The sequence below is a fragment of the Bombina bombina genome, chromosome 1 (assembly GCF_027579735.1).
Source record: "Bombina bombina isolate aBomBom1 chromosome 1, aBomBom1.pri, whole genome shotgun sequence".
NCBI lineage: Eukaryota > Metazoa > Chordata > Amphibia > Anura > Bombinatoridae > Bombina > Bombina bombina.
Genome location: NC_069499.1, coordinates 1,218,470,480 through 1,218,497,307, shown reverse-complemented (window position 1 = coordinate 1,218,497,307; position 26,828 = coordinate 1,218,470,480). Strand labels below are relative to the sequence as shown.

At 37.3% G+C, this 26,828-nt stretch overlaps 1 protein-coding gene across 1 annotated transcript in view; it reads right to left on the bottom strand.

The window, feature by feature from the left end:
- The window catches only part of NUDT21 (nudix hydrolase 21), a 41,430-nt gene that overhangs the window by 4,978 nt on the left and 9,624 nt on the right, over positions 1 to 26,828 (bottom strand). The window contains exons 3-6 of the mRNA XM_053700306.1: positions 16,961 to 17,024; positions 15,784 to 15,873; positions 11,469 to 11,544; positions 10,903 to 11,017 (exon numbers count right to left, since the gene is read on the bottom strand). Coding sequence (XP_053556281.1) covers positions 10,903 to 11,017; positions 11,469 to 11,544; positions 15,784 to 15,873; positions 16,961 to 17,024 — 345 coding nt within the window. The remainder of the gene's footprint in view (positions 1 to 10,902; positions 11,018 to 11,468; positions 11,545 to 15,783; positions 15,874 to 16,960; positions 17,025 to 26,828) is intronic.

The window sequence follows — 26,828 nt, the reverse complement described above, 5'->3', positions numbered from 1 at the left end:
ATGATGATTTTGGAGATCACTCTTGGAAGAAGAACTAGAGGCGGGAAAATATAAGCTGGTTGATAACACCAAGGAAGTGTCAATGCATCCACTGCTTCCGCCTGAGGATCCCTTGACAGATACCTGGGAAGTTTCTTGTTTAGATGAGAGGCCATCAGATCTATTTCTGGAAGTCCCCACATCTGAACAATTTGAGAAAACACATCTGGGTGGAGAGACCATTCTCCCGGATGTAAAGTCTGGCAACTGAGGTAATCCGCTTCCCAATTGTCTATACCTGGGATATGAACCGCAGAAATTAGACAGGAGCTGGATTCCGACCAAACAAGTATCCGAGATACTTCTTTCATAGCTTGGGGACTGTGAGTCCCACCCTGATGATTGACATATGCCACAGTTGTGATATTGTCTGTCTGAAAACAAATGAACGGTTCTCTCTTCAACAGAGGCCAAAACTGAAGAGCCCTGAGAATCGCACGGAGTTCCAAAATATTGATTGGTAATCTCGCCTCTTGAGATTTCCAAACCCCTTGTGCTGTCAGAGATCCCCAAACAGCTCCCCAACCTGAAAGACTCACATCTGTTGTGATCACAGTACAGGTTGGACGAACGAAAGAGGCCCCTAGAAATATAAGATGGTGATCTAACCACCAAGTCAGAGAAAGTCGAACATTGGGATTTAAGGATATTAATTGTGATATCCTTGTATAATCCCTGCACCATTGATTCAGCATACAAAGCTGGAGAGGTCTCATATGAAAACGAGCAAAGGGGATTGCGTCCGATGCTGCAGTCATGAGACTGAAGGTTCTGACAGGCTGCAACCAATTTCAAACGTCTCTTGTCTGTTAGAGACAAAGTCATGGACACTGAATCCATCTGGAAACTTAAAAAGGTTACCTTTGTCTGAGGAATTAAAGAACTTTTTGGTAAATTGATCCTCCAACCATGTTTTCGAAGAAACAACACTAGTTGATTCGTGTGAGATTCTGCAGAACGTAAAAGACTGAGCGAGTACCAAGATATCGTCCAAATAAGGAAACACTGCAATTTCCCGCTCTCTGATTAGAGAGTAGGGCACCTAGAACCTTTGAAAAAAAATTTGGAGCTGTCGCTAGGCCAAAAGGAAGAGCAACAAATTGGTAATGCTTGTCTAGAAAAGAGAATTTTAGGAACCTATAGCGATCTGGATGAATCGAATATGAAGATATGCATCCTGTAAGTCTATTGAGGACATAATGCCCTTGCTGAACAAAAGGCAGAATAGTCCTTATAGTCACCATTTTGAAAGTTGGTAATCTTACATATCGATTCAAAATCTTTAGATCCAGAACTGGTCTGAATTAATTTTCTTTCTTTGGGACAATGAATAAAACCCCAGACCCTGTTCCTGAAACGGAGCTGGCATGATTACCCCTGATAACTCCAGGTCTGAAACACACTTCACGAAAGTCTGAGCCTTTACTGGGATGCGTGAGAGAAAAAATCTTCTCACAGGCGGTCTTATTTTGAATCCTATTCTGTACCCCTGAGAGACAATACTTTGAATCCAATGATTTTGGGCCGCATTGATCCAAACATCTTTTAAATATTTTAATCTGCCCCCTACCAGCTGAGCTGGAATGAGGGCCGCACCTTTATGCGGACTTGGGGGCTGGCTTCGATCTCTTAAATGGCTTGGATTTATTCCAATTTGAAGAAGGCTTCCAATTGGAAACAGATTCCTTGGGAGAAGGATTAGGTTTCTGTTCCTTATTTTGTCGAAAGGAACAATAACGGTTAGAAGCTTTAGTTTTACCCTTAGGTCTTTTATCCTGAGGGGAAAAAAATCCCTCCCCCCCCCGTGAGTTGAATTTATTGAATCCAACTCAGAACCAAATAATTTATTACCTTGGAAAGAAAGAGCTAGCAATCTGGACATAGAAGTCATATCAGCACTCCAAGATTTGAGCCACAAAGCTCTTCTAGCTAAAGACATAGATGTAACATCAATTTTGATAATATCAAAAATTGCATCACAAATGAAATTATTAGCATGTTGAATCAACTTAACAATGCTAGATAAATCATGATTCGATACTTGTTGCGCTAAAGTTTCCAACCAAAAAGTTGAAGCAGCTGCAACATCAGCCAACAAAATTGCAGGCCTAAGAAGATGACCTGAATATAAATAAGCATTCCTTAGATAAGATTCAAGTTTCCTATCTAAAGGATCTTTAAAAGAAGTACTATCTTCCGTAGGAATAGTAGTACGTTTAGCAAGAGTAGAGATAGCCCCATCAACTCTTGGGATCTTTCCCCAAAATCCAATTTAACTGCTGGCAAAGGATACAATTTTTTAAACCGTGAAGAAGGAATAAAAGAAGTACCAGGCCTATTCCATTCCTTAGAATCATATGAGAAATAGCATCAGGAACTGGAAAAACCTCTGGAATAACCACAAGTTTTTTTAGACAGAAATTAAACGTTTGCTAGTTTTAATATCAAGAGGACTAGTTTCCTCCATATCTAATGTAATCAACACTTCTTTTAACAAAGAACGAATATACTCCATTTTAAATCAGATAGATCCTTATCAGAGAAGGATAATTCAGTATGTTGCTGGTCATTTGAAATTTCATCAACCTTATGAGAAGTTTTAAAAAGACCTTTTACATTTATTAGAAGGTGGAATGGCAGACAAAGCCTTCTGAATAGAATCAGAAATAAATTCTTTTAAATTTACAGGTATATATTTTGCATTAGATGTTGAGGGAACAGCAACAGGTAATGAACTACTACTGATGGATACATTCTCTGCATGTAAACGTTTATCATGACAACTATTACAAACCACAGCTGGAGGTATAACCTCCACAAGTTTACAACAAATGCACTTAGCTTTGGTAGAACTGTTATCAGGCCGCAGGGTTCTAACAGTGATTTCTGAGACAGGATCAGATTGAGACATCTTGCAAATGTAAGAGAAAAAAACATTTAAATCAAAATGATCAATTTCCTTATATGGCAGTTTCAGGAATGGGAAAAAATGCAAACAGCATAGCCCTCAGACATAGAAAAGAGGCAAATAGGAATGGGGTCTTAAATAATGAAAATATTTGGCAGCAAGTATGACGCACAACAAACAGAAAAATATTTTTTGGAGACAAAAACGTCCGGAAACGACACACTCGCGTCTTAGATGACGCAACCTTGTGAAAGACTCTGCGTCAACTAAGACGCCGGAAATAACGAATTTGCGTCAACAAACGTAACTTCGCGCCAAAAAAAATACAATAAACTTTGGCATTTTGCGCCCTCGCAAGCCTAATTCTGCCCGCGAATTTAAAAGACAGTCAATTGAAAAAAAAGATTATACCCCAGGTAAGAAATACATTTTTCATAAAAAAGCATTTCCCAGATATGAAACTGACAGTCTGCAAAAGGAAATATACTGAAAACCTGAATCATGGCAAATATTAGTACAATACATATATTTAGAATTTTATATAAATACATAAAGTGCCAAACCATAGCTGAGTGTCTTAAGTAATGAAAACATACTTACCAAAAGACACCCATCCACATATAGCAGATAACCGTTTCAGTACTGGTTTGGCTATCAGTAGAGGTAATGGAATATGAGAGTATATCGTCGATCTGAAAAGGGAGGTAGGAGATGAATCTCTACGATCGATAACAGAGAACCTATGAAATAGATTCCCGTGAGGAAAACCATTGCATTTAATAGGTGATACTCCCTTCACATCCCTCTGACATTCACTGTACTCTGAGAGGAAACGGGCTTCAAAATGCTGAGAAGCGCATATCAACGTAGAAATCTTAGCACAAACTTACTTCACCACCTCCATAGGAGGCAAAGTTTGTAAAACTGAATTGTGGGTGTGGTGAGGGGTGTATTTAAAGGCATTTTGAGGTTTGGGAAACTTTGCCCCTCCTGGTAGGATTGTATATCCCATACGTCACTAGCTCATAAACTCTTGCCAATTACATGAAATATATATATATATATATATATATAAAAAACACATATATATATATATATATATATATATATATATATATATATATATATATATATATATATATATATATATATATATATATATATATATATATATATATATAAAAAACATAATTTATGCTTACCTGATAAATTCCTTTCTCCTGTAGTGTAGTCAGTCCACGGGTCATCATTACTTATGGGATATTAACTCCTCCCCAACAGGAAGTGCAAGAGGATCACCCAAGCAGAGCTGCTATATAGCTCCTCCCCTCTACGTCACACCCAGTCATTCGACCGAGAACCAAACGAGAAAGGAGAAACTATAGGGTGCAGTGGTGACTGGAGTATAATTAAAAAATTTAGACCTGCCTTAAAAAACAGGGCGGGCCGTGGACTGACTACACTACAGGAGAAAGGAATTTATCAGGTAAGCATAAATTATGTTTTCTCCTGTTAAGTGTAGTCAGTCCACGGGTCATCATTACTTATGGGATACCAATACCAAAGCTAAGTACACGGATGACGGGAGGGACAGGCAGGATCTCTATACGGAAGGAACCACTGCCTGAAGAACCTTTCTCCCAAAAACAGCCTCCGAAGAAGCAAAAGTGTCAAATTTGTAAAATTTGGAAAAAGTATGAAGAGAAGACCAAGTTGCAGCCTTGCAAATCTGTTCAACAGAAGCCTCGTTCTTAAAGGCCCAAGTGGAAGCCACAGCTCTAGTAGAATGAGCTGTAATCCTTTCAGGAGGTTGCTGTCCAGCAGTCTCATAGGCTAAGCGTATTATGCTACGAAGCCAAAAGGATAGAGAGGTAGCAGATGCTTTTTGACCTCTCCTCTGTCCAGAATAAACGACAAACAGGGAAGAAGTTTGTCGAAAATCTTTAGTTGCCTGTAAATAAAATTTCAGGGCACGGACTACATCTAGGTTGTGCAGAAGTCGTTCCTTCTTTGAAGAAGGGTTAGGACACAATGATGGAACAACAATCTCTTGATTGATATTCTTGTTAGTGACTACCTTAGGTAAGAACCCAGGTTTAGTACGCAGAACTACCTTATCTGAATGAAAAATCAGATACGGAGAATCACAATGTAAGGCTGATAATTCAGAGACTCTACGAGCCGAGGAAATAGCCATTAAAAACAGAACTTTCCAAGATAACAGCTTGATATCAATGGAGTGAAGGGGTTCAAACGGAACACCCTGTAAAACGTTAAGAACTAAGTTTAAGCTCCACGGCGGAGCAACAGATTTAAACACAGGCTTAATCCTGGCCAAAGCCTGACAAAAAGCCTGAACGTCTGGAACTTCTGACAGACGCTTGTGTAAAAGGATGGACAGAGCTGAGATCTGTCCCTTTAACGAACTAGCAGATAAACCCTTTTCTAAACCTTCTTGTAGAAAAGACAATATCCTAGGAATCCTAACCTTACTCCATGAGTAACCCTTGGATTCGCACCAGTGTAAGTATTTACGCCATATTTTATGGTAAATTTTCCTGGTAACAGGTTTCCTAGCCTGTATTAAGGTATCAATTACTGGCTCCGAAAATCCACGCTTTGATAAAATTAAGCGTTCAATTTCCATGCAGTCAGCTTCAGAGAAATTAGATTTTGATGTTTGAAAGGACCCTGAATTAGAAGGTCCTGTCTCAGAGGCAGAGACCAAGGTGGAAAGGATGACATGTCCACTAGATCTGCATACCAGGTCCTGCGTGGCCATGCAGGCGCTATTAGAATCACAGATGCTTTCTCCTGTTTGATCCTGGCAATCAAACGAGGAAGCATCGGGAAGGGTGGAAACACATAAGCCATCCTGAAGGTCCAAGGTGCTGTCAAAGCATCTATCAGGACGGCTCCCGGGTCCCTGGACCTGGACCCGTAACAAGGAAGCTTGGCGTTCTGGCGAGACGCCATGAGATCCATATCTGGTTTGCCCCAACGTCGAAGTATTTGGGCAAAGACCTCCGGATGAAGTTCCCACTCCCCCGGATGAAAAGTCTGGCGACTTAGGAAATCCGCCTCCCAGTTCTCCACTCCTGGGATGTGGATCGCTGACAGGTGGCAAGAGTGAGACTCTGCCCAGCGAATTATCTTTGATACTTCCATCATCGCTAGGGAACTCCTTGTCCCTCCCTGATGGTTGATGTAAGCCACAGTCGTGATGTTGTCCGACTGAAACCTGATGAACCTCAGAGTTGCTAACTGAGGCCAAGTCAGAAGGGCATTGAGAACTGCTCTCAATTCCAGAATGTTTATTGGAAGGAGACTCTCCTCTTGAGTCCACGATCCCTGAGCCTTCAGGGAATTCCAGACAGCGCCCCAACCTAGTAGGCTGGCGTCTGTTGTTACAATTGTCCAGTCTGGCCTGCTGAAAGGCATCCCCCTGGACAGATGTGGCCGAGAAAGCCACCATAGAAGAGAATCTCTGGTCTCTTGATCCAGATTCAGCGTAGGGGACAAATATGAGTAATTCCCATTCCACTGACTTAGCATGCACAATTGCAGCGGTCTGAGATGCAGGCGTGCAAAAGGAACTATGTCCATTGCCGCTACCATTAAGCCGATTACCTCCATGCATTGAGCCACTGACGGGTGTTGAATGGAATGAAGGGCACGGCAAGCATTTAGAAGCTTTGTTAACCTGTCCTCTGTCAGGTAAATTTTCATTTCTACAGAATCTATAAGAGTCCCCAAGAAGGGAACTCTTGTGAGTGGTAAGAGAGAACTCTTCTCCTCGTTTACTTTCCACCCATGCGATCTTAGAAATGCCAGTACTAACTCTGTATGAGACTTGGCAGTTTGAAAGCTTGACGCTTGTATCAGAATGTCGTCTAGGTACGGAGCTACCGAAATTCCTCGCGGTCTTAGTACCGCCAGAAGAGAGCCCAGAACCTTTGTAAAGATTCTTGGAGCCGTAGCCAACCCGAAGGGAAGAGCTACAAACTGGTAATGCTTCTCTAGGAAGGCAAACCTTAGATACCGGTAATGTTCTCTGTGAATCGGTATGTGAAGGTAAGCATCCTTTAAATCCACTGTGGTCATGTACTGACCTCTTTGGATCATGGGTAAGATTGTCCGAATAGTTTCCATCTTGAATGATGGAACTCTTAGGAATTTGTTTAGGATCTTTAAATCCAATATTGGTCTGAAGGTTCCCTCTTTTTTGGGAACCACAAACAGATTTGAGTAAAACCCTTGTCTGTGTTCCGACCGCGGAACTGGATGGATCACTCCCATTAGTAAAAGGTCTTGTACACAGCGTAGAAACGCCTCTTTCTTTATCTGGTTTGTTGACAACCTTGAAAGGTGAAATCTCCCTTGTGGAGGAGAAGCTTTGAAGTCCAGAAGATATCCCTGAGATATGATCTCCAACGCCCAGGGATCCTGGACATCTCTTGCCCAAGCCTGGGCGAAGAGAGAGAGTCTGCCCCCCACTAGATCCGTTACCGGATTGGGGGCCCTCACTTCATGCTGTCTTAGGGGCAGCAGCAGGCTTTCTGGCCTGCTTGCCCTTGTTCCAGGCCTGGTTAGGTTTCCAGCCTTGTCTGTAGCGAGCAACAGCTCCTTCCTGTTTTGGAGCAGAGGAAGTTGAAGCTGCTCCTGCCTTGAAGTTACGAAAGGCACGAAAATTAGACTGTCTAGCCCTGGGTTTGGCTCTGTCTTGAGGCAGGGCATGGCCTTTACCTCCCGTAATATCAGCGATAATTTCTTTCAAACCGGGCCCGAATAAAGTCTGCCCCTTGAAAGGTATGTTAAGTAGTTTCGATTTAGAAGTTACATCAGCTGACCAGGATTTTAGCCACAGCGCTCTGCGTGCCTGAATGGCGAATCCGGAATTCTTAGCCGTAAGTTTAGTTAAATGTACTACGGCATCAGAAATAAATGAATTAGCTAGTTTAAGGGTTTTAAGCTTAAGTGAAATCTCATCTAATGTCGCTGAGTCAAGGGTCTCTTCCAGAGACTCAAACCAAAATGCTGCCGCAGCCGTGACAGGCGCAATGCATGCAAGGGGTTGTAATATAAAACCTTGTTGAACAAACATTTTCTTAAGGTAACCCTCTAACTTTTTATCCATTGGATCTGAAAAGGCACAGCTATCCTCCACCGGGATAGTGGTACGCTTAGCTAAAGTAGAAACTGCTCCCTCCACCTTAGGGACCGTTTGCCATAAGTCCCGTGTGGTGGCGTCTATTGGAAACATTTTTCTGAATATAGGAGGGGGTGAGAAAGGCACACCGGGTCTGTCCCACTCCTTAGTAATAATTTCAGTAAGTCTCTTAGGTATAGGAAAAACGTCAGTACTTGTCGGTACCGCAAAATATTTATCCAACCTACACATTTTCTCTGGGATTGCAACTGTGTTACAATCATTCAGAGCCGCTAACACCTCCCCTAGCAATACACGGAGGTTTTCCAGCTTAAACTTAAAATTTGAAATGTCTGAATCCAATTTATTTGGATCAGATCCGTCACCCGCAGAATGAAGCTCTCCGTCCTCATGCTCTGCAAATTGTGACGCAGTATCAGACATGGCCCTAGCATTATCAGTATACTCTGTTCTCATCCCAGAGTGATCTCGTTTACCTCTAAGTTCTGGCAATTTAGACAAAACTTCAGTCATAACATTAGCCATGTCTTGTAAAGTGATTTGTAATGGCCGCCCTGATGTACTTGGCGTTACAATATCACGCACCTCCTGTGCGGGAGATGCAGGTACTGACACGTGAGGCAAGTTAGTCGGCATAACTTCCCCCTCGTTGTCTGGTGAATGTTGCTTAACATGTACAGATTGACTTTTATTTAAAGTAGCATCAATGCAATTAGTACATAAATTTCTATTGGGCTCCACCTTGGCTTTTGAACATATTGCACAAAGAGATTCCTCTGTGTCAGACATGTTTAAACAAACTAGCAATTAGACTAGCAAGCTTGGAAATACTTTTCAACTAAATTTACAAGCAATATGTAAAAACGTTACTGTGCCTTTAAGAAGCACACAAAAAAACTGACAGTTGAAATAAAAATGAACCGGATTAGTTATATAAACCAAATTTAGCAAAGGATTGCACTAATTAGCAATGGATGATTAACCCTTAATATCAGAAAAAAACGTATAACAATTGACAATATAAGCGTTTTTATCACAGTCAAGCACAGTCTCACAGGTCTGCTGTGAGTGATTACCTCCCTCAAAACTAGTTTTGAAGACCCCTGAGCTCTGTGGAGACGTCCTGGATCATGCAGGGAGAAAAAGACAGACTGTGACTGAATTTCTGATGCGTAGTAAAAGCGCCAAAATAGGCCCCTCCCACTCACACTACAACAGTGAGGGAAGCTCAGTAAACTGTTTTAATTTAAAACAAACGACAGCCATGTGGAAAATAAAGCCCAAAACAATTTTCACCAAGTACCTCAGATAATTAAACTATTTAACATGCCATACCATTTTACCTGCTGGAGTGTATTAAAGTGAAAGTAAAGTCAGACTATTTGTTATAAATATTTCAAATATATATATTAAAAATAAAGGATACTTTAATTCATCATTTTGTTCTAATCGTTTTCTATATCCTTTTTTTCCCCCCAATTCATTTTTACAAAGTCACTCGCCGATCCTCCACCCAATTTAAAAATTTTTTTTTAAAAATCCTTGTATGTGGCGTATCCAGCTATATCTAACTGATTGATCCCCCAGTGGCGTCTTGATCCGATTCATATACGCCCCAGGCTTAAAATGCGCATGCGGATAACTATGAATTATAGCTGTCTCTAGAAGCGCGTTCATGCAAGCCTCATGCGCATTTTAAACAAAGGGAATCCCCTACTTTCGTTAATCAATTAAGAAATATCACACAAGCCTGCCTCTTGCTTTCACGTCCGCCCCCAATCACACTCTGCCGCATACTATTGGTTCTGATGTACCATATCAGGATGTGGACCAATGAAAGTTCGCCACGCGCGGGACTATCAGCTAACCACGTGTACTGATTGAAAGTTCCCAGTCCATGCCATATTAGAAGGCTGTTGTAGGTAAATATTGCAAAATATGGTGTAGTGAAACTGAGGTATTTTCTTATTTTAGCGTATTACCAATATTGTTATGTTTACAGTATAGACAGGAGTGCTGCATATATTTATGTTGCATGACAGGGAGCTGTATTCTCCGCTCTCTGACTAACTGTAAGGGAGTGTCTTCAGTTAAACATGGCTGAGAGAAAGGTTACGAGCACGCTTCAGGACGTATACGGCGGGTAGGACCGCTGATCATAGTAAAAAGGATGAAGCAGGAAGAAAGCGAGGGGGCGGAGGAACATAACGAAGAGTAAGATCACAATTAGGTAGATATTTCAAAAACCGGTATAAATACAAAAATATAAAGTTAGCGATTTAACTTGTTGATAGTAGATCAACCAGTAGCCATATTGCAATATAGTAAAATTTACTTTCACTTTAAATTGTTTACAAATAACTCGTTTTACTTTATTTCAACATTTGAAATAGCATATTTTTCCTGTGCTATCCTTACCTATTCTGAACTTTTATATACTTAATAGGTTAAAGAACATATCCAGCAGAATAAATTACACTCCCAGTAGGAAGTAGAAGACATAAGAAATAAAATATACATTTTCAATTGTACTAAGTATTAGGCTTTGGTTTACATATAATAATAATATAATATAAAGAAGCATGTGTGTGTACAGAAAGTAATAAACAAAAAGGATATCCAATTTCCCTGCAAGTTCCACCCATTTTGATTGGTTGTGATTTCAAAAGAACAAAACCAACTATTTCAAATACAAAAACAAAGTGGTAATTTATTATATATTTTATAACAATTCATTTATAGTACACTGCCCCTTTAATGACTAGCACTACAGAAATGGTTGTACCTGCTGAGTAGTTGAGGAAGGCTTGAAATGATGGGCCCATAACCTGGCGAGTTGTCATATAGCTCAAACAGAGGGGCTGCAACAAGCTTGTAGTTTTTAGGGACTGCAAACAACGCTAATGAACAAGAAAATATTTGGAGAGAAAAACAAAATGAATCAATCGTAATAACACCCTCTGAACCAACATTTATCAAACTATATATATAAAAAAGTTACAAAACAGGTTTCAGGTATACCATAGACTAAGTTCTCTATAGCTCTCTGGTCTGGTGAGATCTCATAAGTACAGCAAGGTCCTTCAAAGAATTTTAGCTTGAGAGCTTAACATTACAATATAATGCTCAAGAAAAATAATGGGTTTTTTGCGTGATTTTCTTTCCATGCCAGCAAGTTTTTGATACTCTGGCCCTAGGTGTTTAATAAGGAATCTACATAGAATAAATGAAATAACAGCATAAAACAAACAGGGAATCCGTCAAATTAACTTGATCAGTCAGTGCCTCCCTTTATTTACAAAATAAATAATTATTGGGATAATATTAATACAGAAAACATTCCCATGTTACCTTTTTCCTGCAGCTGCACCAGAAAAAGCTTCTTGTGTTCTTTTGGTTTTGTAATGTGAGCAGGAATGTATGGATACTAAAACAGTAAACACACGAAGATTAGAAAAAAAACAAACATTTCTGCCCTTTAATGTGTCCCCAATGATCCATTTTACCTACTAGTAATAAAGGGTATTAAACAGTTTATAAATAGATTATTTTACTTTATTTTGTCATTTGAAATAGCTGCTTTTGCCTACAGTATTCCCACCTATACTGTCAATATTGGCTGAAGGAAAGCTATGTAAACACAGCCAGAAGAAAAATTTCACCTGCCGAGCTAAAAAATTTTCATTTTCCATTGTTTGCTATTTTAAAAACAAAAATGCCAAACATTTTATACTCTGTTTGTATAACAAGTTACTGGAAACACATATAGAGGGAAACTAAATTAACTGTACACTGTTCCTTTAAGCAAACATAATACCAGTTCTGCTGCTTCCCAAAGCCTACACATTTATGTAAAAATGTTAAATATTAAAGGTTATTAACGTTTAAGTTACATGGTTGATGTAAATATCAGCAGAAAGGGGGACACCTACAAAGAAAAGATAAAAACAGAGTAGAGTACAGTGCACTATTCTAAACAGATACGAAGATTTGCACTCATTCCACTTCTTCCCTAAGTATTTCCTCTTTACGTAAAGTAGAAAGGAATGAAACCACACACAGCGTAGTAAAGGTTTTAAGAATAATTTTAAGTTGATAGCAAAACAAAAATCAGAGTGCTATATAAATTTGCTAATTTTATTTAATTGCATGATTGAAGGCCAAGAGAAAATCATTGTGTATGCTGAAGCACTATATTTTACAAATGCTGGTTTATTAGTGGGCTGGAATTTGCATTTTGCTTGATATACTGACATGCTTTTGAGGATTATACTTACAAACTGACACATGAACACCCAAAGAAGGAGAATATGTGGAATAAGAAGATATTGCAATAAGTATTCTCAAACTAAACTTTGCCATGCGAGTATGATATTGCCAGCCACTTTAATTTACTATCTGCACCATTTGATATTTCAATTTAAGGTGTATCTGGAAATATTTTGAAATAAATTTTCACTTGCAAAAATGATTTCTACAAGTTAGTGCTGCATAAAGGTGATGTTAAATAGCAAGTATAGGTTGTGTGTGCATGGAGCTTGCAGCCACATACACGAGCAATTTAGACGTTGTTGCAGAAGCAGCAATACATTTTAAAGAAAGCATTCTTGCAAATGAAAGAATATTACAAAAATACATTCACTGAATTACTTTTCAAATTTGACCTTTATTTCCCTTTTAAATTTATTGTTTGTACCAGGGTGGATTTGATTTAAAGGGACAGTCTAGTATTAATTAAACTTTCATTATTCAGATAGGACTTAATTTTAATCAACTTTCCAATTTACTTTGATCATCATTTGCTTTTTTCTCCTGGTATTCTTAGTTTAAACTAAACATAGGTAGGCTCATATGCTAATTTCTAAGCCTTTGAGGGCTGCCTCTTATCACATGCTTTTTAAATCTCTTTTCAACACAAAGTGACAGAAAGTACACGTGGGCCATATAGATAACACTGTGTTCAGGCACAGGGGGTTAAGATTTAGCACAAAACAATGCTAAATTTAAGACAATAGATAATAAACAGTCAGAGTCATGTGATCAGGGGGCTGGAAGAAGGTTCCTAGATAAAAGGTAATCACAGAGGTAAAAAGTATATTTCTATAACAGTGTTTATGCAAAACTGGGGAATGGGTAATAAAGGGATTATCTATCTTTTAAAACAATAACAATTCTAAGGTAGACTGTCCCTTTAAATCACGGTTTAAATAACTATTCAATAGACTCAATTTAAATCATGTTTTTCTACATAAAAAGATAACTTTTCAGATTATTTTTCCAGTTACAATTACTAATTTAGTTATATACCATTAGAAATACATAGATAATTATGAAATTATTGGGAGGTGAACTATCTCCAGTTTAAATAGGTTATTCATATTTGATCCACTTTTCAGGTGTAATTTATTAGGAGAAAAAATATTATTACCTTTGTAATAATTTAAATAGTTTTATTTAACTAAATAAAAATAATAATTACCTTATAACAGTTTAAAATAGTGATGGTAAATCCTAGTGTTTGTGAAACACTAGGATTTATTATTGGCACAAATAAAGAGGACTTTCATTCATTTAGTATAAAATACTTCATGCTGAAAGCTCCCTTATTTGTTCCAAATCATCGCCTTCACTGAATTGCTAAGGCAGGCCACCGGCAGAACGTTATCTGGCAGAGAAGTGACGTTTTCACCTCTTAGCCAATAGCATTGTGGGAAATCTGGCTTGGTGCCGCAATATGTGGCGTCAAGACAGATTTCCCGCGCGGCTATTGGCTAAGAGGTGGAAACTTTACTTCTCTGCCAGATAACGTTCTGCCGGTGGCCTGCCTTAGCAATTCAGTGAAGGCGATGATTTGGAACAAATAAGGGAGCTTTCAGCATGAAGTATTTTATACTAAATGAATGAAAGTCCTCTTTATTTGTGCCAATGGTAAATCCTAGTGTTTCAGAATAGGATTTACCAACACTTTAACTAAAGCAATAACATTATAGGTTTCACTTTCATTTTTACTGTTTGCTCTCCTTCCTCACAGTGCAAATCCTTGTGCAAATTTAGTCCACACCAAACAATCTTCTATTCATTGTAAGAGATTAAATCTGTGTACATAGATTTGCATAGGAACAATGGGATTAAAGGGACGGTAAAATCAAAATTAAACTTCCATGATAATTCAGACAGAACATGCCATTTTAACCCTTTGAGTGCTAAGCACTTTCCCACCTGGGTGCTAAGCTGTTTAAAGTTTTTTTTAGTTTTTTAAATATTTTATTTTTTAACTTTTTTTGAGATTATGCGATTACCTTTGCAATAGTGGGTCTTGGGGGTCTGTAGCTGCTTAGATGCCCGAGATACAGGCTTCTAAGCAGCATGCTCCCTTTTCCTATTCTTAACATTGTTATTTTTAAATAAAGTTGACCGTGCATAACGTAAAGCCCCGGCGTTGCCTGTCACTATACAGGCCCGATTGCCGGGGGTAGGAGCATGTGGGAGCCCCCAGATCTCTCTCAAGGTGGGAGTGTGCTAGCGACGGCTCTGAGCCGTCGTTAGCACCTGAGTGGGAAACTCTGACGGCTCAGAGCCGTCGTTAGCACTGAAAGGGTTAAACAACTTTCCTGCTTACTTCTATTATCTAATTTGATTTATTCTCTTGGTATCCTTTGTTTAAAAGCATACCTAGGCAGGCTCTGGAGCAGCAATGTTCACAGTAGTGCATTGCTGCTCCTTCAACAAAGGATATCAAGAGAATAAAGCACATTTCATACTAGAAATAAATCTAAAAGTGGTTTACAATTGTATAATTAAATCATTTTGGGTTAATGTCCCTTAAAGGGACTTTATACACTCATTTTTTCTTTGCATAAATGTTTTGTAGATGATCTATTTATATAGCCCATAAAGTGTTTTTTTTTTTAAATAAATGTATAGTTTTGCTTATTTTTAAATAACATTGCTCTGATTTTCAGACTCCAAGCCCGAAAGTTTTATGTGAATATCGTCAGCTACCTTCTCCAGCTTGCTCCTGTTTGTGTAAAGGGTCTTTTCATATGCAAAAGAAGGGGGAGGGGGGGGGAGTGTCTTATTTGCCACTTGCACTGGGCTTTCCAGCTACCTTTTCAACAGAGCCAAACTGACAGCTTCTAAGTAAGTTTTTAAACAATTTTATACTGGATTTTTATATCAGTATCTGTGCATCTTATTCTTTATAGTAGTGTCTATTACATGCAGTTATATGAAAATGAGTGTATACTGTCCATTTAAGGTCTATTTCTCAACTCTGTAAGTTTATCACATTTTTGCTGTGAAGAAGAGATGTTATTTCTGCAGACACAGATTCATAGTTGTGAGAACTACAAAACCAAGAATATGTGATAATATGTTCTAGATAATCTGACAGAAACCTCAGGGAGAGAATGACCTTGTGAACATTACAGTTGTTACAATACAAATGCTTTTTGAGGCAAAATCTATTTAAACATCTAATTTAATAAACCAAAAATAGATTATTATTTTTTAATTTTTATATATTTTATTTAAAAAAAAAAGTATTTTTGGTTTACATATATTTTTGTTTACCAATGTGTCCTGCGTTTTCAAATCTTAGGTAATCATTTACCAAAGAGGCATTTCTACAAATACATCTTAGTCACAGGCAAATACAAGCACAAACCTGTGGGGGTTCAAAATTTGGTCTCCACCAGTTACCAATACAGTCATCGATGACCCAGTCCTGCTGTACTCCATCCTGACGGCCAAGAATCTGTAGAACAGAGCCATATTTACATCATGGTCAGACAAGCCATTAAAGGACCAGTCAACACAGTAGATTTGCATAATCAACAAATGCAAGACAACAATGCAATAGAACTTAGTCTGAACGTCAAATGAGTAGTAATTTTTTTTGACAATTTAAAAAAAGTTGTCTTTTTCCACTCCCCCAGTTTAAAAAAAGTTGTCTTTTTCCACTCCCCCTGTAGCATGTGACAGCCATCAGTCAATCACAAATGCATACAAACTTATTATTTTCTTGCACATGCTCAGTAGGAGCTGGTGACTCAAAAAGTTTAAATTAAAAAAAGAATGTGCACATTTTGTTAATGGAAGTAAATTGGAAAGTTGTTGAAAATGGCATGCTCTATCTGAATAATGAAAGTTTAATTTTGGATTGAGTGTCCCTTTAAGGGAACACTAAAGAACTGTCCAGAATCAGATAGAGCACACAATTTTAAACAACTTTCCAAGTCATATCCATTATATAAATCTGCATAATCTTTTAATATGCACTTTATGTGGCACCAGCTCCCACTGAGCATGTGCAAGAATTCACAGAATATACATATATGTATTTTGTGATTGGCTGATGGCTGTCACGTGATGCAGGGGGAATGAAAATGTAACTAATTTTTGTGAGAAAAAAAAAATCCACTACTCATTTGAAATGAGTAGTCTGTTTATTGTGCATTTGTTGAATAGGCTATTCTACTATTTAGTGATCTTTTAATAGCATTAGAAACTCCTACAATACCCTTCCCTTACACTCTGCTCACTGCTATGTTTTCCCCATTATGCCCCCTCCTCTCTATGCCATAGCATAACACCACCTTCCTCGCATTCAGATTCCCTCTATTTACCCCTCTCCCTCCACAACATCTTTGGCTTTGCTTCCTTACACATTTGTTGTACAGTTGGACAATACAGATAGTACTAGTAGACATGTATATTGTACTGAAAACTTCACTGTGCGTTTACAATGGAGCAAGGGAACACAACAAAAAAGAAGACTTTTTTCAAGGAGAGCGCCATATTTTTGGCTTCATATGCAAATTACTAAATGTTAAAAAGCTTACCTCAGTCATAAGGCGTTTCAGTCCTTCCACTTCATCCTCACCAGGATTGAGTTCACCACCCGGCCTACAAGGAAACAAGAGCTATGCATTAAAGTAGGGCTGCAACTAACGATTATTTTCATAACCGGACTATTATTTTTTCGACTAATCGGAAAAAAAATAATCAAATTTTTCCTGTATTTAAAATAAAATCTACATAGTGAGTAGAGCTGCAACAACTAATCGTCATAATCGATAATAATCGATTATGAAAATAGTTGTCAACGAATCTCATAATCGATTAGTTGGTTTGCAATTAGTTGGTCTGTGCACAACACCAGCTGCTTCACTCCGATGAGCTCCTGCACATGGTATTGTGTTTTATGGTTATGTCCGTAGCCTAAAGGACGTCTACAGACGTTTACTTTTCACTTTTTAAGGACAGTATATGTTTACAACTACCCCTGGCTTATGTGCAACCCAGATATAATAGTCATCATTTGGATTATTTATATTAAATCTGGTGATTTGGAACTATGCTTTTCATGATATAGTGCCAAGCTTGTTGTTTACACCTTGCCCCTAGATTGATGCGAGTTATTTAATTTGATTTGCACTATATATCAGTTTGCACAATTATTAGCGTATTGCTTGCTTTTGCTGATTATATGTACTGTATAAATAAATGTGTAAGGCTTTGTCCTGTTATTGATATACAGTCCTTAGCGCTTCTGATTTTTTTTTTTATTGTTTTTTTTATATTTTTAATAAATTGTGATAATATGTACCAGATTCAACCTATATAAGTATATATTGTTATTTTTAGAGTGGACTAGATATTTCCCCTAACCTTATAGCTGGTTATTTACCATTGCATGTAGATATTCAAGATATTTTTATATTAGAATGAAGTCAAGGGTTACTTTATTGAGAGGCCCCTTGCCAAGGTAGAAAACACTTAGCATTGGTGAAGAGCTAACAAAGATAAATATCCCACTATGGTGAAATTGTCCAAACCCTACTTATACACCTCATCAGCCTTTTCTCTGCTGCAGGAAATATAGCAAACAGAGAACCAGCCTTAGCCAGAAGCATGTGGACATGTTGAGATTTTTGCATTTCAATGCAAAGTTTCTGAAAGAGTGAATAACAGAATGTTATTAACAGTGATAGTCTAACTCTTTCTAGTTCTACCTCTTTTCAAGCAGTTTGTGGTTTTGTTTTGTTTAATTATAAAACTGTGCTCTGCTGCTTAAAAATTGAAGAAACAGTTGTGTTAATGTAAAGTTTTAGTCTGAAGTTTATATTTGTATGTTCTCTTTTTATCCGATTAGTCGAAAAAATAATCGGCTGATTAATCGATTATGAAAATAATAGTTAGTTGCAGCCCTAATAGTGAGTGTTACAAATATCAAACTTCAGACTAAAACTTTACATTAGCACAACTGTTCCCCTAATTTTTACGCAGCAGAGCACACTTTTATAGTTAAGCAAAACAAAACTTTTTAAAAAACACGTTGAACTAGAAAGAGGTACTATAACGGTTTATAACATTCTGTTATTCATTCTTTCAGAAACTTTGCATTGAAATGCGAAAATGTCAACATGACCACATGCTCCTGGCTGAGGCTGGCTCTCTTTTTGCAAGCTTTTTAAGAGGCGCTCAGATGGTGTTGAGGTGCCTGATATTCATAAGTAGGGTTTTGCCAAAGTGAAATATTTATCTTTGTTAGCGCTCCACCAATGCAAAGTATTTTCCTCCTTGGCAAGTTACCTCTCAATAAAGTAAGCCTGGACTTCATTCTAACATAAAAATAATTTAAAATTCAATATGCAATGGTAAATAACCAGCTATAAGGTTAGGGAAAAAAAAAAAACCCATCTAGTCCACTCCTTAAATAACATATATAATTAAAGAGGTTGAATCTTGTACAAATCACAATTAATTAAAAAAATAAAAATAAATAAATATATATATATATATATATATATATATATATATATATATATATAAAAAAAAAAGTCAAAAGCGCTAAGGACTATATATCAATAAAAGGACAAAGCCTTACACATTTATCTATACAGAACATATAAATCAGCAATAGCAAGCAATCTGCTAATAATTGTGCAAACAGATAATAGTGCACAAACTCCCATCAATCTAGGTTTAAATAATAATCTCTGTACTATATCATGCAAAGCATAGTCCCAAATCACCGGATTTAATATAAACAATCCAAATGATGACTCCAATTATTTCTGAGTTACACATAAGCCAGGAGTAGTTGTAAACTTAAAAAGAAACTTATACTGTCCTGAAAAAGTGAAAAGTAAACATCTGTAGAGGTCATCTGGGCTAAGCGCATAACCATAAAAACACAATACCATGTGCAGGAGTTCATTGGAGTGAAGCAGCTGGTGCCGTGTGCAAACCAACTAATTGCAGACCAACTAATCGATTATGAGATTCGTTGACAACTATTTTCATAATGATCGATTATTATAGCGTATGTCAATTAGCAGCTCTACATTAAAGCATGGCAACATACACCAAGCAGCTGCTAAATTCTTTGCATTTGCAAGTGTGTAGCAATGCACAATATATGGCAGGGCTTGACAGATTCCTTCAAAATCTAGGAGCCAAATGAGACATTTTGGATTAAGAATTATTTTCTTGAAGAGAAGTTAGTCATCATACACACATTTCTATTTATAAATGTGTGGATATATATATTATACATACACACACACATATATACTATATACATTCCCACACATTTATAAATAGAAATGAGTATGTGTGTTGACTTAAAATTACATAAAACACATTTTTATTTGAAATGCAATAGTAAACAAACAAAAAAATCCTGAAGTTCAAAGTAGACCATTGTAAATGAAACATAAAATATCAGAGCATCCGCAAAACATACTTCTACAAAAGCAGTCTGTGCTATGTGGGATGAGCAATATATAAATATATATCACCTCCTTTATACTTCCAAGATGAAGCAGAGCAGTAGTCCCTCCCACATACTGATCCAGTAACCAGAAAAGAGGGCAATTAAAGGGACACTGAATTCACATTTTTTATTTCACGATTCAGAAAGAGCATGCCATTTTAAGCAACTTTCTAATTTACTCCTATTATCAATTTGTCTTCGTTCTCTTGCTATCTTTATTTAAAAAGCAGGAATGTTATACATAGGAGCTGGCCCATGTTTGGCTCAGAACCTGGGTTATGCTTGCTTATTGGTGGGTGAATGTCAGCCTCCAATAAGCAAGGGTTATCCATGGTGCTGAACCTAAAATGGGCTGACTGCTAAGATTTGCATTTCTGCTTTTAAAATAAAAAGATAGCAAGAGAACGAAGAAAATTTTATAATAGGAGTAAATAAGAAAGTTGCTTAAAATGTCATGCTCTATCTGAATCATTAAGAAAAGAAATTGGGTTTAGTGAATGTAAAGTCAGTCTGCATGGTGTAAACAGCATTAAAATTGATGTGAAAATAGGTGTACTTTAATTCATGATTGTTTTCATAGAGTTGTAAATACCGAGTATTTTGTGTTTATATTCCTGAAGAAATGGGAGGAGGAAGTGACTGGAATGCTGCTAGAAAATGCAGCTTTCTCCCCAGATATCATTTGCTCTGATGCTGTGGGACGCAGCAATACAGGAAACAGCTAAGACACAAAGGACTAAGTAAGGAGCAGATCCCATCGTCTTGTGCTCTGTCAGACTGAAGCATATAGACCCCCAGCAGTATAGCACTGATCCCTAGACAGGGAACAGGCCAACTGCACAGCACAACTATTTGTTTTGACTGCAACTCTCCAATAAAACGGTCTGCAGTTTATGTATATTCAGAACTCTAGGCACCTACCAACAGTTGTAAAGGAGCCACAGTCACCAAGGCAAGTAGGATAAATGAGCCCTGCAAAATGGCATTGAGAACTTTTTGTAAAAAATGGAGTAAAAGGATCTATTTACCCCTGTATCTGTGTGTACAGTATATGTATAACAGTTAGGATACTGTAAAATATATATATATATATATATATATATATATATATATATATATATATATATATATATATATATATATATATATATATATATATATATATATATATATATACACACACACACACACACATTAGGCCTGTCAAAAATAATCGTTTTGACGATGCATCGTCACGTCACCCAATAACGCAACATGGGCGCTCCATGGGCGGTCTCTGGAAGTGCCGAAGTTACGCAGTAGGAGCAAAGCGGAGTGTGTTGCCTGAGATTGATGATGGTGAATGTGATGACGATTCCGACTCCGAGTATACACGGCGGTATACAGCTACACGGCGGGCTCATTTTTATTTTGTGGGAGACAGAGGAGGAGACCTATGGTGAGAATTAGACTAACTAACTGCTTAGTTACCAAAACGTCGTACATTTTGCCAATGCCATAATTGCCATTGCCATGCCTATTGCCTCAACTGCCTACTTGCCATAGGTAAACTAATTATTAACTTACTTAAAGAGCAAATCAATAAGGGGTACACATTTATTACACAATAAGGGGTACAATTAAATACTTGCCTTATTTACTTAACGTAGTATGTACTACTACTACTACTGAGCTGACTGAGGCTCAGGCTGCTGCATAATTAATTGCTGCATTATTGAATAATATTGCATATATAAAAAATGTATTATAAATAAATATAGTATACTATTATTGTCTAATGTCTCTATTAGTCGAATCTGTATCTATCTATATCTACATTTTTTTCACATGGATGGATGGCCTGGTCTGAAGTTGTAATATTTTAATAATATACACTTTTTATATATAATAATAGTATTTATTTTTTTAATATAATACATTTTATATATGCAATTTAATATGCAATGCAATTGCATGCATGTGCTGACTCTGAGTGCTCTCTTAAAAGATGCCAATCCGAAGAACCCAATCCTTGTTTTTATTTTATAAGTTAACAAAACTTAACAAGGCTAAAAGCTGTATTTTTTAAACATACTAAACTAAAGGCCATAAAACCCATTTTGTGCAGTAATCGTGATGCATCGCGATGCATCGTAGAATCGAATAGTATCGAATCGTTACGATGATAATCGTAATCGAATCGTGAGACAGGTGAAGATGCGCAACTCTAATATACATACACACACACAAAAAAAATGCCTGATGAAACGGTTCTAGCCGAGAAACGCGTTGCATTTGAGGGGTGCCACTGTAAACCCTTTTATCCACTTATAAACAACTGCTGTGTTGTTTTTTTATCTTTGTTTTTAATAAATAGCTACATTTTATTCTAAATGCACTCTGAGTGGAGTTATTTTCCTACCTTCTGCCTTTGCTGATTGTTCACTGGGACCTACACCCCTGCACAACTAAGAATCTACATCTAGGGTGAGCTGCTACACCTGTCTTAAAGTTACAGCCTGCCTCTACCAGCACATAAGTGTGCTACAGGAGTATTGCTTTCTTTTTGTGTTTTTTAATCTCTCACCAGCTACAGTTTTGCCTGGAGGGTGAGCTGTCACACCTATCTGAAATTGCAGCTAGTCTCTACACCAGCACATAGGTGTGCTTCAATAGTATGTGAGTACTCATTTGGCTCCATTCTGTTTGTTTTGTATCATACCATCTGATTATACCACACATGAGGCGCCCCTCTGTCTTCTTGTACTTTTTCAGCTATACCCGGACCAGTCGGTGAGGAGGAGGCAGCCCACACATGAACATTTTATATCCCATTTTCTCCGGTCATACATTTCAAAGAAAGACTTTGATCTCTGTGTTATCCTTTAAGGATTCAAAGATTTTTTATTTCATATATATTTTTAATTTTTATTTTGTTTGGTCCTTGTGATATATGAATTGCTCTGTATTATCTACGCATAGTGATTTATTTTTGCACTGATTTACCCCTGCACTTCTAGCGCCCCCTCTATTTGGTTGTTACACATACACATATACACACACACACAATGTTCAAAACATTTAGTCTTGAGAAAGGCCTATCATAGGGCCAAAACGTCGACTTATGATCTATTCTTTTAGGAGTTTGAAATAAAGGTTTGAATTTTATCTATGAAAGTCCCGTGAGTGCCCTTCTGTGACAAGATTTTTATATTTGATTAAAGGATTGCACCCGGGCACACACTGTAACTGATTGGTTGGAGTGCTGGACTGTTGGCTTTTAAGAGATAGATTAGAGATAGATATAGATATATATATATAGATATATATAGATATAGATATATATATATATATTCTCCTTTGCAAAGTCAAATTATCAATACTGTAGTAGTTCAAGCAGGGACTACACTCGCTGGATTTGGATAAATAAAGTGATATTTATTGCATGGTAACGTTTCGGGGTTCGCAGACCCCTTCCTCAGACCAGACAATGAATAGTGACAAGAGTGCATCTTAAATATATTAAGTCCCGCCCCAATTAATTCAAAAATGTCTCCAAAAGTGTGTAACCAGGGCAACCTAACAGTTGCTTAGTTACTAATATAAAAAACTCAAAGTGTTCTTATATGTGCAATTATATAAAGCAATGATAAACATTTGTGAAACATGAATATCAACAGATGTCACAACTGCAACTTCTGAGGTGGTTAAAATATTAAAACATTCAGTCACCATTGTGTTTAAACATATTAAACTAAATATTTCAAATAATCAAACATTAAGCTGCATATATATTATGGTCAAATACAAAATCATCAAGTATCCATGTCTATAACATCCGCAATAGGTGGTAAATAGCAAATAGTTTATAATCACTTATATAACACCAAAGTGTTGCAGATAGTATACATATATAGGGTAAGAAACAGCACATAGTCACAAAATCATTAGAGCAGTGGGAACTTTGCCAGGTTGAAACAAGAACATTGTGTGGGTCGTATATATATCCTAAAAACTACACTAACCCAAAAATGTGTGCAATAAGTTATCCAATACTGCAGTAGTTTCCCTGTCAGCACGGCTGTTAGACTGCAGATGCAGTGTAACTTATTACACACACACACACATAAATATACATACACATATAAATATATACCTGTAACACGGATGATACACTGAGAAAAGCGTTTGTGTTTAATACCTGCAAGACTGTATACTGATTCCAATATCTGTGCTCATGGCCTTAATACTGCCAGATAAAGTAAGACATGATATCTACAGTGAGAGGTGGTTTACTATGCCCTCATTGGTGATGGTCCAGTGAGCGTGATCTCTAGGTGGACCGGTGCCTGCTTGGCTGCATGATTTGATTACTACATAGGGAGAAAGGGTGAAGATTTGGAATACCCAGCCTGCATGGTTGCTATTGAAAGGCTATCAGCAACTGTGGACCGCTTATTCATGGATTCAAATATATGAAATTGCAAGATTTGCTATATTGATAGCTCTGCATACTATGGATTATGATCATTGAAGTGTCTAATGCTGACCAAATATAGTAACAAGGATCCCTGCTTTAATATCCTGGGTGATGAATGATATGCTCTAAACTTCAGACCATCAATTGGATAGTATTATTTGTTTATTTTGTTGCTCTCACTATTTTGAATAAATATATAGGTGTGATTTACCTGGTAACATCTGTGTATGAGTGTTCTTGAGATTCTAGTAGCGCTTATTGTTTTTTATTTGGCTGAAAGTAAATCCTAGCGTTTTACAAATGCTAGGATTTACTATTGAAACAAATAAAGGGCACTTTCATTCATGAAGTATAAGATACTTCATGTAGAAAGCTCCTTTATTTGATTCAATCGATCGCCACTCTTAGCTCCTACAGCAGAGCACGGCTAAAAAAAAATTTGGCTAAGAGGTGACGTTTTCACCTCTTAGCCAATAGCAGTGCGGTAAATCCGGCTCCCATGCCACACGGTTATTGGCTAAGAAGTGAAAACGACAAAAAAAATTTTTAGCCGTGGGCTGCTGTAGCAGCTAAAAACGGAGATCGATTGAATCAAATAAAGGAGCTTTCTACATGAAGTATCTTATACTTCATGAATGAAAGTGCCCTTTATTTGTTTCAATAGTAAATCCTAACATTTGTAAAAAACATAATTTATGTAAGAACTTACCTGATAAATTCATTTCTTTCATATTAACAAGAGTCCATGAGCTAGTGACGTATGGGATATACATTCCTACCAGGAGGGGCAAAGTTTCCCAAACCTTAAAATGCCTATAAATACACCCCTCACCACACCCACAAATCAGTTTAACGAATAGCCAAGAAGTGGGGTGATAAGAAAAAAGTGCGAAGCATATAAAATAAGGAATTGGAATAATTGTGCTTTATACAAAAAAATCATAACCACCACAAAAAAGGGTGGGCCTCATCGACTCTTGTTAATATGAAAGAAATGAATTTATCAGGTAAGTTCTTACATAAATTATGTTTTCTTTCATGTAATTAACAAGAGTCCATGAGCTAGTGACGTATGGGATAATGAATACCCAAGATGTGGATCTTTCCACACAAGAGTCACTAGAGAGGGAGGGATAAAATAAAGACAGCCAATTCCTGCTGAAAATAATCCACACCCAAAATAAAGTTTAATGAAAAACATAAGCAGAAGATTCAAACCGAAACCACTGCCTGAAGTACCTTTCTACCAAAAACTGCTTCAGAAGAAGAGAATACATCAAAATGGTAGAATTTAGTAAAAGTATGCAAAGAGGACCAAGTCGCTTCATTCCTAAACGCCCAGGAAGTAGAAACTGACCTAGTAGAATGAGCTGTAATCCTCTGAGGCGGAGTCTTACCCGAATTAACATAGGCAAGATGAATTAAAGATTTCAACCAGGATGCCAAAGAAATGGCAGAAGCTTTCTGGCCTTTTCTAGAACCAGAAAAGATGACAAATAGACTAGAAGTCTTTCGGAAAGATTTAGTAGCTTCAACATAATATTTTAAAGCTCTAACAACATCCAAAGAATGTAACGATTTCTCCTTAGAATTCTTAGGATTAGGACATAATGAAGGAACCACGATTTCTCTACTAATGTTGTTGGAATTCACAACCTTAGGTAAAAATTCAAAAGAAGTTCGCAACACCGCCTTATCCTGATGAAAAATCAGAAAAGGAGACTCACAAGAAAGAGCAGATAATTCAGAAACTCTTCTGGCAGAAGAGATGGCCAAAAGGAACAAAACTTTCCAAGAAAGCAATTTAATGTCCAATGAATGCATAGGTTCAAACGGAGGAGCTTGAAGAGCTCCCAGAACCAAATTCAAACTCCATGGAGGAGAAATTGACTTAATGACAGGTTTTATACGAACCAAAGCTTGTACAAAACAATGAATATCAGGAAGAATAGCAATCTTTCTGTGAAAAAGAACAGAAAGAGCAGAGATTTGTCCTTTCAAGGAACTTGCGGACAAACCCTTATCTAAACCATCCTGAAGAAATTGTAATATTCTCGGAATTCTAAAAGAATACCAAGAAAAATGATGAGTAAGACACCAAGAAATATAAGTCTTCCAGACTCTATAATATATCTCTCTAGATACAGATTTACGAGCCTGTAACATAGTATCAATCACAGAGTCAGAGAAACCTCTTTGACTAAGAATCAAGCGTTCAATCTCCATACCTTTAAGTTTAAGGATTTCAGATCCGGATGGAAAAAAGGACCTTGCGACAGAAGGTCTGGTCTTAACGGAAGAGTCCATGGTTGGCAAGATGCCATCCGGACAAGATCCGCATACCAAAACCTGTGAGGCCATGCCGGAGCTATTAGCAGAACAAACGAGCATTCCCTCAGAATCTTGGAGATTACTCTTGGAAGAAGAACTAGAGGCGGAAAGATATAGGCAGGATGATACTTCCAAGGAA